Genomic DNA, 13,904 nt, shown 5'->3' on the forward strand with positions numbered 1-13,904 from the left:
GAGTCACCACAGCATATCCAACACAAGAGACATATCAAATGTAAACATTTTTTCCCTTCAAAATATTCTCTAAATTTGGCCACTCTGGCATACGAAGTGACGGTGATGCCTGTGGGACTATTTCTGGCAATCCCTCTGGCATCCTCTTACTGAATCAGATCACTCACAACAGACAAGCTATAAAGAGGCCGTTCCCACTTTCAATTCTAAGGTTAGAACTGGAGTAAAGGCAGTCAGAGCAAAAGGAATCACACTCACTCTGTCACATCTGACCATGACTGAATTTCATTTCAAGCTGGTTTTAATGATAGCTTTGCTATTTAAAAAAAATTAATTAAAATATTCAAGTAAGAATGTTTCAATGCAAGGAGCAAACAGCATTTATAATCTTAAATGGTACTCCATGATAGAATCAAGCCCGACTCTGGCAGGTGGAGACCAGACGGCAGGGACATGAAGGCCCCACCCTCCCAGAACTGCACTGCTAAGAACACAAGCTCCAGGCACTGCTGTGGGCATTTGATCCCCACTATAAACTTCAGGTATAATGATTCCTCTTTTCCTCTGAGAGATCAGCTGGAGAGGACATGATGTAGGAATAACAAGAGTTTTATGTGCTGGGTGACAAAGTGCTATGGCCACACAGATTTGCTTAAAAATTTGATTATGACAAGCTTCAGGTAAAAGTCATTTTTAAAGGGTCGATTTTTCATTTACATGTAACCATACATCTTATTTACATATATATGACTCAACTTTCATTCAGTTTTCTTCATTTGAAGTCTACATTTTAACTGGTATGTAACCATTATATAGTCTTCACAGAAGGACTACATATCCTCTTATTCACAGGCAGTTCTGATGATAATCCTTTGTCTCCACAATGAGAACTGAACACAGTTAAAGCCTCAGTGAATAATAAAGATGAAGATCCAGTGTTAAATCTGCTTACAGCCACACACCAGCTATTCAAGGAGTCAGCAGCTGCAACTAAGTCCAAAGCAAGGATGACTGAAGACATGGACCACTGCTTAATGCTGCTACTGCCATGAAATTCTTATACTGGGTTCATTTTTTCTCTAGTAATGTTTAAAGTTATCTCAGTTCTTTAACTCAAGAGAACTGCTATATTTAGGCTGTTAACAACAAAAAAAATCAAGAGCATGTACCTTTGTCCATAGTCTCCAAAGGTTCAAGTGCAAGAACTGTCTAAAACCTGGTATATAAGGCACCCTATTCCACTTTTTTCTTAAGAGAAACCTTTCCTTTGGTTTCTTGCAGTTTTTCAGTGAGTCTGTCCTTTGTCTCTTCCATCTTCTCTGTGAGGAGCTCCTTTGTTTCCTCCATCTTGTCTTGCAGGTACTCCTTCACGGGGGGTGGTGTCGACATGTAGCCCCGGCTACGCAGATACTTCACAGTGAAGGAGGTCCCCCCCAGAGTTACAGTGTACCGTGCAGGCGTTGCAATCTGCAGGAAAACGAGACAGTTTAGTACTGATTATAACTACCATCTTAAGCAAAAACTGGCTGGCTCAGTGGTAAAGACTCCGCCTGCAATGCAGGTGACGCCGGTTCCACATCTCTGTGTCAGGAAGATCCCCTGGAGGAGGAAATGGCAACCCACTCCAGTATTCTTGCTGAGACAATCCCATGGACAGAGGTGCCTGGCGGGCCACACAGTCCATGGGGTCGCAAAGAGTCGGACACTACTGAGCACACATAAGCAAAAATAGTGTAAAATTAAAACTCTTGGTAATAACTATCAATTACTTTATTGCTTCACAAGGCTAAAACAGTTACATGCTATATGGTTTTCCCTCCTAACATTCCATAAGTATCTGTCACCTAGACACTGACCTAGGATCAGAGAACATACACAGTAGCAGCACCACAGTTTGTACCCCACATGCTAATGAACCTAGGGGCAGAAGCCCGGAAATCAGTGAGAGCTCAGGACCCTCCGACAACAAAGGCATATGCATTTCCGTTCTCAGAAACCCTATCAACCTGCACACACTATACCAAACTGAGGGGCAAACACGAGCCAAATGTTTGTTCTTCATGGAGTTTAGTTTCACTTGTAAATCTCTTTTCTTTAACTTCTCCAGGCTTTATGATACTTTATCATTACAGTCCACACTGAGTCTGGAATCCCAACCAGGAACTTTGTGAGGCGAACAAATGGTAAAATGGCACACATGCAGGAGACAAGTACAGGTCAACTGACCAGAGGTTAGTCCCGAACTAACTAGTAGACTAATTGGTTCAAAGGGAGAACTGTAACAGCAGGGGCTGCATCACATTCTGAGGCAAGGATCCTCCCTATCTGCTGTTCTACCTGAGAAGTCAGGTTACAGGAAACCCCAAGTGGACAATTCACACCTCCCTCCTCCCAGAGGAACGTTGAGTAGAGCCACTGCTGACATCAGCCCACCTTCGTGCCAGCCTCGTGTTTCAATTCTAAGCAGACCAGCAGGCACTGAGCACTGATGCTCCTTCAGAGCACAGCACCAGCACGGGAAACGCAGCACAAGAAGACAGAACTCTGAACCCCTAGGCACTCATGAGCAAAGACAACAGACATTCAGAAAAGAAGACACACACAGGCTGTGATACGAGAGTATGGGATAAGAAACAGTTATAATTAGGGACATGGTTTAAACCATCAGGACAGCTAGATTTATTAAGGTTAAACTACACAAACTGCAAATTCATAAATTGATAATTTATGAATTCAATAAGTTTTAATGTTGAAAAACTCAGCAATTAAGCTTTAGGCCTATAGTCAAAATTATCATATAAGAAGTCCAGTATTTCAGAGGACTTTAATGAGGATTAAAGTACTACTATAAACCTATAATTCTACGTATTTTTATAACAAAGATAAATTAACATCTAGTTTCCCAATGTTTTCTACCTGGTTTCTTAGAATAAAGCTACAAAGAACCTCATAATTTTTTTCAGTTGAGAAAAACTACATTAATATAGCTAAACTCCACAATTTACAATGAGTCTTCCAAAATAACCACAAGTATAAAAACTATTTACAAAGATGTCATTGTCTGAATCTAGACAACAGTTGTAAAGACAATGAACAAATGAAATATATGTAACATCAACAACTAAGTCTAAGGTTTATCACAGAAATCAGTTTGATTTAAACTTTACTATTTTACTTTCTAGGAAGATGAACTATTATAAACAGTAAAATAAATGCTAAATTTCACTAATATGTCAGATGGCATATGGATCTCTGATTAAGGAAAATTAATGTACTATCAGTAGGAGAAATGTCAGAGATGACCTGCTTGCTAGGAATTCATTAGTCTCACATGTGTCTCAGCACAGAAGGCTGTGAACAACCTACGTATTCTTAGGGCTCTTCTTCCTTAGCCATCATTTTATTTACCCTTAAAAAATGTATATTTTACTTTTAGTCAATAGACATATAAGAGATGAAATACACTAAGTTATAAAGGTAAGCCTGGGAACAGGCAGGGAGTGTTAGGAAGGTTCAGTGTGAGGCGCCATCCACCCACAGCAGTACCTACCTTAAACAGGGCATATGCTGTTAGTGCATTTCCACTCTGGGAATTTTTCAGAATGTTCACTATACTGTCAGGTAACCCAATAAGTTCTAGAAAAGGAACGACATTCACTCCTCTAAGAAAGAAACAGAAAGTAATTTATATGTATATAAACTTTTGGGGGTAATTATTTTCAAAAGATTACCTGAAAACATCAAAACCAAATTTTTGTTTAAAAGTCAGTTCTGCATCACCAAGCACACTCTAACTTCACTCTAAAGGAACAACGTGCATGAACACCAGCATCCCACTGTTCACAGCTCCTGCTCATGGACATCCCTCATTAGCACACTGAAAAAATAGAATCATTTATCAGAGCAAAATTAATAGCACTAGGTAACCTGAGAAAAAAGGATGAGAATCATTCACCTGATCTTGGAATCTTTAGTTCCTTAGAATGATCCAACTCAAACTTTTAAGACCTAATTTTCATCTCTAAAATTACATGTCAAACTACACTATTACCATAAAAGCAAGGGATATTAATAACATCACTTACTGTGTTATTATGCAAAGAATAAATGATTCTATGGGTTTGATAAAACTTCAATGATTCTAAAAAGATGCTTCTAATATCAGGCTCAGAAGGCACCTGAAGAAGCAATTACCATAAACTGCAAGAAATTTTTGAAGGGAGGGAGAGAAGGCAGATATAGTTTCTAATCTAGCTGCAGCTGCTGCTGCTGCTAAGTCGCTTCAGTCGTGTCCAACTCTGTGCGACCCCATAGACGGCAGCCCACCAGGCTCCCCCGTCCCTGGGATTCTCCAGGCAAGAACACTGGAGTGGGTTGCCATGTCCTTCTCCAATGCATGAAAGTGAAAAGTGAAAGTGAAGTTGCTCAGTCGTGTCTGACTCTTAGCAACCCCATGGACTGCAGCCCACCAGGCTCCTCGGTCCGTGGGATTTTCCAGGCAAGAGTACTGGAGTGGAGTGCCATTGCCTTCTCTGCTAATCTAGCTGGTAAACCCTAATTGCTTTTTAGTTTCCCTGAGTGTTGAGTTTGCCACGCTGACATATTTGTGCTCTCCTGCTCTCTCCCTCATTATCCGTACTGGGTTAGCCAAATGTTTCCAAAACATTGCAGAAAACCCAAACTTTCTGATCAACCCAGTAGTTTTGCAGATGTTCTGCTTTCACCCTTAAATGACAAGGTTCTCATTCTGTGCTTCTCCTTCATAAGCACAATCATCACAGGAAACTTAACATATAGGATAGTATATAGTTAATACAACAGTACATTATTTAATGTTAAAATTCCCTGTATTGTCCCATGTCCCTTATCACTATCTTCTCCGTGTTTTCCAGTTTTTCTCCAGAAGTGCTACCCAGCATATTCTGTTGAGAAGGAAGGCAGGGTGTCTTTTTTTGACGCTGAGACTTTTGAAGCTCCTGGGCCATTCATGTGGTAGAACAGCCCCCCAACTTGAATTTGTCTGATTGTTTGCTCATGATTAGATTTGGGGTAAATGTTTCCTGACAAGAAAGCTGCAGAGCTGATTCTGCGCCGTCAGAGCATCACAGCAGGAGCCCCAGGATCAGTCAGTCCCATCCCTGATGTGAGTCTGACTTGTGGTTAAGGTCTGGTCTACAGGTTACTCCTCTGTACAAGTATTCTTGCTCTTTATAATAAAGAAAGGGAACAGCCTGGATTCATTATTATTATACTGGTTGTAATCTCCTAGTTTATTTTTAACATTAAAAATTAATTTGTTTAACTGGGAAAAGTTGTCCCTCTCTGATCTCACAATATAATACTAGGAGATCAGAGAACTTTTTGATCAGCTAAAATCAAATCAGATAAACCCAGCATCTAGTTGGCTGAATCGAAAACCTGTATTTAACACAACTCCAACATTACAATAAAATCATCTCAAAGATTACACAGTTAAGATTTACTGCCATTCAAACATACACTAATATTTTCTAAGTATGACTTCCCTTAGAACAAACTGACTTAATTTCTCAAGTGTTAAGGATCTAACAAAAACATTAAGGGCTGTTCTGGAAAGCAACACATCCTACCTAATGTAACTGAGCTATGTGATGCTGTAACAGAACTGGACCAGCAGTCATGGCTGGGCAATAGAGCTGGGTCTGGCAAACAAATTTCCATGCTGACAGAAAGCCAAAGGTAGGTGGTGATGGATGAGGGATAGGACTTTAAAGCCTAATAAATGAACATCACTAGATTATTTCAGGGTCTAATTTTTTGGTTATAGAACTTCTTTACTGAAAGCAAGGAAAAATAAATGGAAAAAAGTACTCTTAATAGTCCAAATAAGAATCTCATATTCAATTAATTAAATTTCTCCCCCTCAGGTCAGGAGGCTGAATGCTTATTAAAAGCAACGTAGGGAAGGCAAAAGAAACAAGGAAGAAACTCATCATCAGTCACAAAACCAAATCAGAAAAATTCTCAATGGCTCCAAAAAGAAAATTTGGTATGTAGAAAGCCATTCATTAAATAGAAGAAATGAATGCCTATGAAATTTTTATGTAAAATGGTACACAATTTTAGGCTCCATTAAAAAACTACATGCAGTTCTGAAGATTTCTATATTACACATGTCCAGAAAATGTCATTAATAAACAAAAAGGTAACTCCATAAAATGCACATACAAAATCTCTGCAAAGAAAGGAACAACTGTTAAAGAAAATGATACACAATGAAGAAGGAAGTAACTGAGTAACAAGAACAGAAACGCACAGAAAGATACGAAAAGAAACAAAATAGCATCACACAGATTAAAAATAATCCTTTTTAGAACACTGGCAAAGAAACATTTCTAGACTTGTGTTTCCTAAGAAGAGTCTCCATTCCATCATCTTTTAATTTAGTAAAGGATAAGCTCTTTCCAACAAGTGAGCTTTATAATACTTAATACCTATCAAACATTAAATATAACCCAAAACTGAAAATCAGCAGTCTTTTGGAAAGTATAGAATAATTCTAAACCCACTAGGGGAGTTCCCGAAAACATCAAAATGGTCTTCACTGTGCATCTCGTCGCCTGCAGATGATGAGCACGCTGCCCGCTTGGTCACACCCAGGCCACAGCAAGAAAAGCCACACAGCACTCAGGGAACAGGCACACGCTGGCACACCCAGTTCTGCTGGTGGCAGAAACAAACTGGAAATCATAGGGAATCTGGCTTGTACGTGAAACTCCTGCTCCTACAACAATGTGAATAACACAACTCACTTTAAAAGAAAGGAACAGTGTTTATCAAGAAAGGTATATTTAGAAATTCTATGTTTTAAGTGCACAACAAATCAACTTCCGATCAGAACAAAAGACTTTACCTTGACATTCATCAGATGTAACATTAAGGTATAAGTCTATAACTTGTTCATTTTTGTGTCTACAACAGATACAAGTCAGGCTTTGTAAAAATCTTACTAATTTCCAACCAAAATCATACATGTGGCAAAATAAGTTCTTTTCACAGTGATTAGCACTTTTAGCAATATCTTATTTAAATACAAAGCTAACTTATGGTGCTGTCAAATTTCTGGAATCGGTTATTTTATTTCTGTGCTATCCTAGATGCTGATGGGACATAAGCACAGTGATTAAGATTTGAAATCAGACTGAGTTATTTTGGGGAAAAACTAAGTTATTTTGACTTATTCTTGTTTAATCTGCTCTCTACTTAATAAGATGGGTATAATTACATTACCTATTTCATATGGTTGCTCTGAGAATTAAATAAGATGATACAGTTAACAAAAATTTTAGTATAATATCTGCTGTACATAGTAAGCAAATGTTAGCTATTGTTATTAAAATGTGGAAAACAGCTATGAAAAAGTCATCCTCTATCAGTTAAAGACATTAAAGCATTTAAAAAACTATTTAAAGGCTTTCATTAGTATAATTAACATTCTGATAAAACAGGCTCAATCAAGCAGAAACTTACTTCATGGCTGCATAGTAAAATGTTCCAAACCAAACAGCAGAAGTTATTAGATGCACTGGAATCAAAACTTTTCCATACTGTCTAAATGTTTTCTTAAATCGTTGATAAAGACTAATAGATCTGTCTTGTAACGGATCAGGGTCTTCTTTTTTTTCGGAGGGAGGTCCTGAGGACGTGGCACTGGATGACAGAACTCTCTTGGATAAGATATCCTGCTCCCACTGTTTATGATGAAAGACCCCTGGTTGGGATTGAACAGCAGTGAATGGCTTCCTTTCCTTTGCAACACACTGGGCAGTGGGTAAGTGCAGCCACCGTTTCTGAGGGCCTTGTACCACAACCACTCTGGATTCCAAGGTATACAAAAGTAATGGTCCCTTCATGTTTTGACAGTGTCCCAAAAGACCGGCTTTATGTGGTTCCATGCACGTCCTATGTGCCAGTCGGAATACAGTCTTTGGTACATTCCATTGCATTTTGAAGAATGGAGATTGATGGACCTCAGCTTCTATAGACACTAGATTAAAAAAAAAAAATTAGATTGTACATAGATTTCCATTGTAAACCAATCCACTTAAACATAAATTGTTAACTATTAGGAAGTTAAAAGACAGACACTGTTACCAAATCCACAGAAATTAATGTTAAGGTATATAGTTCTAATATACCACAATTTTAAAATTTCATTAAAACACATCATTTAAATATGATACAGTAAACCACGGCAGCAGACATCATGAAGGGTAAGGTTTCAGGGCTGTTTTATTGCTACAAAAGGGATACCTGCAGGGCTTCTCTCATTCTACAAACCAGTAGTGTAATATAACAGGAAAATCAGATCTGGAAGTTAAAGAGTTGGGCTGTAATGTTTTGGGGTCATAATTCTGTGCAATTATCTCTTAGACTGGACTTGAGATGGGAATTTCAAGACCTGAATTCATCACTCTCCACATCTCCCTTCTCTGAAAACAGAATAACCAATCAGTCTCATTATACTTGTTTATTTGGCAAAAATGCTTTAAATCTTCTAATACATGGTCATCCAGAACCTGGTCTTTTGTTAAGTATCTGAGTAGTGGTATCCAGTGGTGATATCTTGCATATCTCTATTGTCACATCACATCATGGGCTACAGTGCCTTCTTTACCACTGAAAATAGTGAAGAGTGCTTTTAAGTCTATAATCAGATTAGAGCACCAATTCCAGGAACACCATAACCAATTCAGAAAATTCATCCTTACAATTCTGTTCCTTTAGAATCACTCTTAGTACCAAAATATGAATCAGAAACGTTCTCCAGAGATATTGAAACAACAGGAAAAAACAGATGTTTATCTACCTATCTCTATAGGGCTTCCCAGGTGGCGCTAGTGGTAAAGAACCTGCCTGCCAATGCAGGAGACACAGAGATGCAGGTTCGATTCCTGGGTTGGGAAGGTCCCCTAAAGGAGGAAATGGCAACCCAGTCCAATATTCTTGCCTGGAGAATCCCATGGGCAGAGAAACCTGGTAGGCTACAGTCCATAGGGTTACACAGAGTCAGACATGACTGAAGCGACTTAACAGGCACGCACCTATTTTTTGGCTTATCTCTATCTAGATAGATATTTCTATCTATTGGGTATCTATTATAAGGTTGTTTAAATAGATACATGTTTATGTTAAGGAACTAGCTCACACAACTGTGGGGGCTACACATTTGATATGTGTAGGGTAGATTTGCAGGCTAGAAACTCAGACAAGAACTGATGCCACAGTCTTGAGATTTTTTTTTTTCTTCTTGAGATGCCTCAGTTTGAAATTTAGACTGAACTGTGAGTCCCTTGGACTGCAAGGAGATCCAACCAGTCCATCCTAAAGGAAATCAGTCCTGAATATTCATTGGAAGGACTGATGCTGAAGCTGAAACTCCAATACTCTGGACACCTGATGCAAAGAACTGACTCACTGGAAAAGACCCTGATGCTGGGAAAGATTGAAGGCAGGAGAAGGGGATGACAGAGGATGAGATGGCTGGATGGCATTACTGACTCTATGGACATGAGTCTGAGTAAGCTCCAGGAGTAGGTAATGGACAGGGAGGCCTGGTGTGCTGCTGTCCGTGGAGTTGCAAAGAGTCGGACACGACTGAGTGACTGAACTGAACTGATAGCCAGATCTCTTGTTAAGTTGCTCAGTCTTGTCCAACTCTCTGTGACCACCAGGCTTCTCTGTTCACGGGATTTTTCCCGGCAAGAATATTGGCTTGCCATTTTCTTCTCCAGGGGATCTTCTGACCCAGGGATCAAAGCCACGTCTACCTGCCTTAGCAGGCAGATTCTTTATTAATGAACTACCAGGGAAGCCATCCATAGCCAGGTTTAGTTGACGAAGCTACTCACCACACATACAAGCTTATAGATTTCTCAACCAAATCTTTACTTTCTACTACAGTAAAAACCTTTTAAACAATGATATCTTATGTGCTCAAAAAAAGGCAATACAATTTCAATAGGGACACTTTGGTTGAGTGAACTGGAGGAATGAACAGTTCTTCCAAAACTGTTTAGAGAAACATACCTTCTACAACCACCTCTTTTTCCTACCTCCAAGAATAGTATCTATCATTCCAGGGAAACTGTAACATTGTATCTACATTTTAAAAACAATTTTTATGTTTCAAAAAATGTGATATTCAACCCTACAATAGAAATGACACCTTAAAATTACACACCTCTGAGTGCTCTCACTTTAAGGGATTGTATCTATGGAATTTGTTGCTTGCCTTTGACCAGAAAGATTACAAGTTACCACTTCATTTTTCTCTCAAAGGACGAAAGTCTAATACAAAACAGGAGAATTCCAAACCAGTCTGGGTGAATGGACCAAATAATCAAAACAGCACATAAAGAAATCTTATAAATGGGTTGAAATAAATCCTGTATGTCCTTTCAAAAAAAATGAGATTTTGAAAAATCTTTCTAGGTGATTCATTCATCCATAACCATCCCACTATGTTCAAGGCACCTGGGTTAAATCACTGAACAAAATGATGATCACTGTCTTGCTAGAGTTCACATGCTAGCAAGACATTTATCCAGCTGTTTTCTCTCTGAACATAATAACCCAAGCAGTAAGAAATATCAAAACATTTTCTGAAAATCTACTATGTGCCAGGTAACTTCCAGTTCTCAGTCTGGCCTTAAATAGGCACTGTTTCATTAGCACAGTACAGTCTCTGGGCTTTCCACGTGGCTCAGTGATAAAAGAATCTGCCTGCTAAGGCAGGAGTTGCAAGAGACCCTGGTTCCATCCCTGTGTCTGGAAGATCCCCTGGAGAAGGAAAGGGCAATCCACTCCAGTATTCTTGCCTGGAAAATCCCATGAACAGAGGAGCCTGTCGGGTTTCAGTCCATAGGGTCGCAAAGAGTGGAACAAGACTGAGCATGCACAAACCATGGTCTTTGGAGTCAGGCTGCTTGGATCCAAAACCTAGCCCACTACTACTTCCCAGCTGCATGACCTTGGGAAAGTTACTTACCACTCATCTATAAAACAAAATAATAACAACAATCCCACTGTATCGTGTACAAGTTAAAAATGAATTCGAATATATAAAGGTAGTAAAAGGTACTACTAGACTATCAGCTATTACTCTTTTAACTCAATTTCCAGAAAAGCAGTTATTACTCAGGCAATAGTGGGGAAAAATAACATCAATGGTTTTATTTAGCTCATTTACTCCCTCCCTGGAGTAGGAAATGGCAGCCCATTCCAGTATTCTTGCCTGGGAAATCCCATGGATAGAGAAGCCTGGTGGGCTGCAATCCACGGGGTCACAAGAGAGTCAGACATGACTTATTGACTAAACAATAATTTACTCCCTCCATCTCTACTATCCTCGAGTTCTTCCTGTTCTTGAAACCAATGAGTAATCGTTAAATTCATTTCACCTATATCCTGCCTTACACCACTTTCCAGTCACCTTTCTCTACACTCCTCCTGCCATCTCAGAGTGCCCTACTTCTTTATTCTTTATCCCATAAATACCCAGAGCCCTTCACCTTAGGGTGAAACGTGAGTCGCTCAGTTGTGTTCGACTTTGTGACCCCATGAACTGTATCCTGCCAGGCTCCTCTGTCCATGGAATTCTCCAGGCAGGAATACTAGAGTGGGTAGCCATTGCATTCTCCATGGGGATCTTCCCAACCCAGGAATTGAACCCAGGTCTCCTGCATTGCAGGCAGTATCTCTGTCATCTGAGCCACCAGGTAGGCCCCTATATATCTTATGCACAACAATTCATGGTGGAGTCTGGATAATATAGTTGCTGCTGCTGCTAAGTCGCTTCAGTCGTGTCCGACTCCGTGCGGCCCCACAGACGGCAGCCCACCAGGCTTCCCCATCCCTGGGATTCTCCAGGCAAGAACACTGGAGTGGGTTGCCATTTCCTTCTCCAATGCATGAAAGGGAAAAGTGAAAGTGAAGTTGCTGAGTCGTGTCCAACTCTTAGGGACCCCATGGATTGCAGCCCACTAGGCTCCTCTGTCCATGGGATTTTCCAGGCAAGAGTACTGGAGTGGGGTGCCATTGCCTTCTCCAGGATAATACAGTTAGGAGGCTTTTAATCTTATGAGAAAATTTCTTAAGTCAAAATTAGACTCATTTTCTGTAAAATTACAGTAGCAACTCTCTTAATAAACTTAAGCATCAGAACCAGCAAATATGGATACATAATTACCCAGTTCTAAATGCATGAGTATGTAGATAGCACAATCTCCAGCACTATACCTTTGCTTTACCTGGAGAGCAAATGAACTTGAGGTGGAGGGCAAAAAATCTACTATAAAATAAGGATCAAAATAAGAATATGCCATGTGGAAAAACCTATTTCCCCAATGTGTTGTGCAAAGTAACAAGTACTTTTAAATCACAGTTTAAGTGAAAAAGTGAAAGTGTTAGTTGCTCAGTCCTGTCAGATTCTTTGTGACTCCTTTGAGTGTAGGCCAGGCTCCTCTGTCCATGGAGTTCTCCAGGCAAGAAAAGACACATTTTGTTTGTCATAGTGATTTTTTACAGATGTCAGCGGTGGCAGGCCACTAATTTATGTGTAGAAAAATAAACAAGATGTTTAGTTGAATTTTTAGGTTTGATGCTTAAACTTTCTTGGAAGGATCACTGTCTATTTTTTATGCATGGAGTATTTTCAAACATACTCAAAGTAACCTTGTGATATGAGGATAGTAATGATCTAAAAGATGCATGCATCAGTACAATAATAAAAACAACTTCGAAAAAAAATGAACTGAAGTTAATTCTCAACTTAGCTCACTGCATATAATAAAATACAGTCATCTGAAATTGATGGCTCATCCTCATTTGTTAAAAACAGGCTTCGTTCTTGGGCCAAAGTTTATAGTCAACAACCTCAGAAAGGTTAAAGCCCACAGTTTAGAAGTGACTGGATTCTAAAGTACATGCTGCAGACACTGCTTGCTTTCCCCCAAGCGAAGTCTACCGGCTGCTGTAACTGCGCCTACTGACAGGTATGCAGGCCAGCACACCTGTTTCCACAGCTGCTTTTAAAGGGCTCAAGTTTGGTAACGAAGAATCGAAGACATATTTCTGATCACGTCTTTACACCATCTCGGTAGGAAGTGCTGAGGCGCAACGCGTCAACCATCTTAGTCCACAGGCACAGTTTTGACCCTAGCGTAGAGGGTGGAAAGCAGGAACGAGAGACACTGGGGTGGAAATCTGGGGGGGAAGGATGAACCAAATGAGTTGACTCCCCAACCACCCCATACCAAAGTCCAGCCAACAGACACTATCACTGAAGCGTTTCTCAAAAACATGTATGGGCTGTCGCGCTCCTCCAGAGGCTGACTGAGCACAGCCCTCTCGAGGGAGGTCTGGTCGAACTTCCAAGTGCGGCGGAATGGAGCGACCCGCGAGGCAGCGAGAAGCAGGACGCCGCGCGCTTCCGAGGCAAGTCCGAGCTCGGGGGCTCCCGGCCCCTCCCGACCGGCGTCCTAGGAAGGGCAAGCCAAAGGCTGAAAAACCGCCCCACGGACAGGGTTAGCAGGACACCGGCCCACTGCGAAGGGCGGGGTGACCTCTGTCCGCCCAGGGGCGCTCGCGCCGCGCACCACGCTAAGGAGGCCCCGCCGACCGCCCCTCCCCCAGAGGCCTCGACCCCCGTTACCTCAGGACCTGAGCCCGGAGGAGCCGCTCGGAGACACCTCCGCGTCACTCCGCAGAGCGACCAGCAGAACGTGAGTCTGGCCGCCGGAAGCCCTGGGCTCAGGCGACCAGCCTCCCACCCGCCCGCCACGCCGTCCCTCCAACCAGGCTCTTGCGTCCCTTCGAGCCGTCGCCCTCCGCACGCCGCGCGCGGCACGCCGGGACTCGGGATT

The 13,904-nt window shown here is 41.0% G+C and overlaps 1 protein-coding gene across 3 annotated transcripts; it reads right to left on the reverse strand.

Annotated features, from left to right (window-relative positions):
• Positions 1-269: 269 nt before the first annotated feature.
• On the reverse strand, positions 270-13,888 carry FAM210A (family with sequence similarity 210 member A). Of its 3 annotated transcripts, none has more exons than NM_001435206.1 (5): positions 13,694-13,888; positions 13,053-13,245; positions 7,510-8,026; positions 3,551-3,662; positions 270-1,467 (listed from the first exon to the last, which is right to left on the reverse strand). In NM_001435206.1, the coding sequence occupies exons 3-5, from the start codon at positions 7,983-7,985 to the stop codon at positions 1,234-1,236; spliced, it is 822 nt and encodes a 273-aa protein (NP_001422135.1). In that variant the 5' UTR covers positions 7,986-8,026; positions 13,053-13,245; positions 13,694-13,888; the 3' UTR covers positions 270-1,233. The 3 variants fall into 3 exon arrangements, with proteins under 3 accessions (NP_001422135.1, NP_001422134.1, XP_005224212.1); XM_005224155.5 differs by having other exon boundaries at positions 284-1,467; positions 13,053-13,520; NM_001435205.1 differs by lacking the exon at positions 13,053-13,245.
• Between the last annotated feature and the right edge of the window lie 16 nt (positions 13,889-13,904).

Source organism: Bos taurus, chromosome 24 (genome assembly GCF_002263795.3).
Source record: "Bos taurus isolate L1 Dominette 01449 registration number 42190680 breed Hereford chromosome 24, ARS-UCD2.0, whole genome shotgun sequence".
In the NCBI taxonomy this organism is placed as follows: Eukaryota; Metazoa; Chordata; class Mammalia; order Artiodactyla; family Bovidae; genus Bos; species Bos taurus.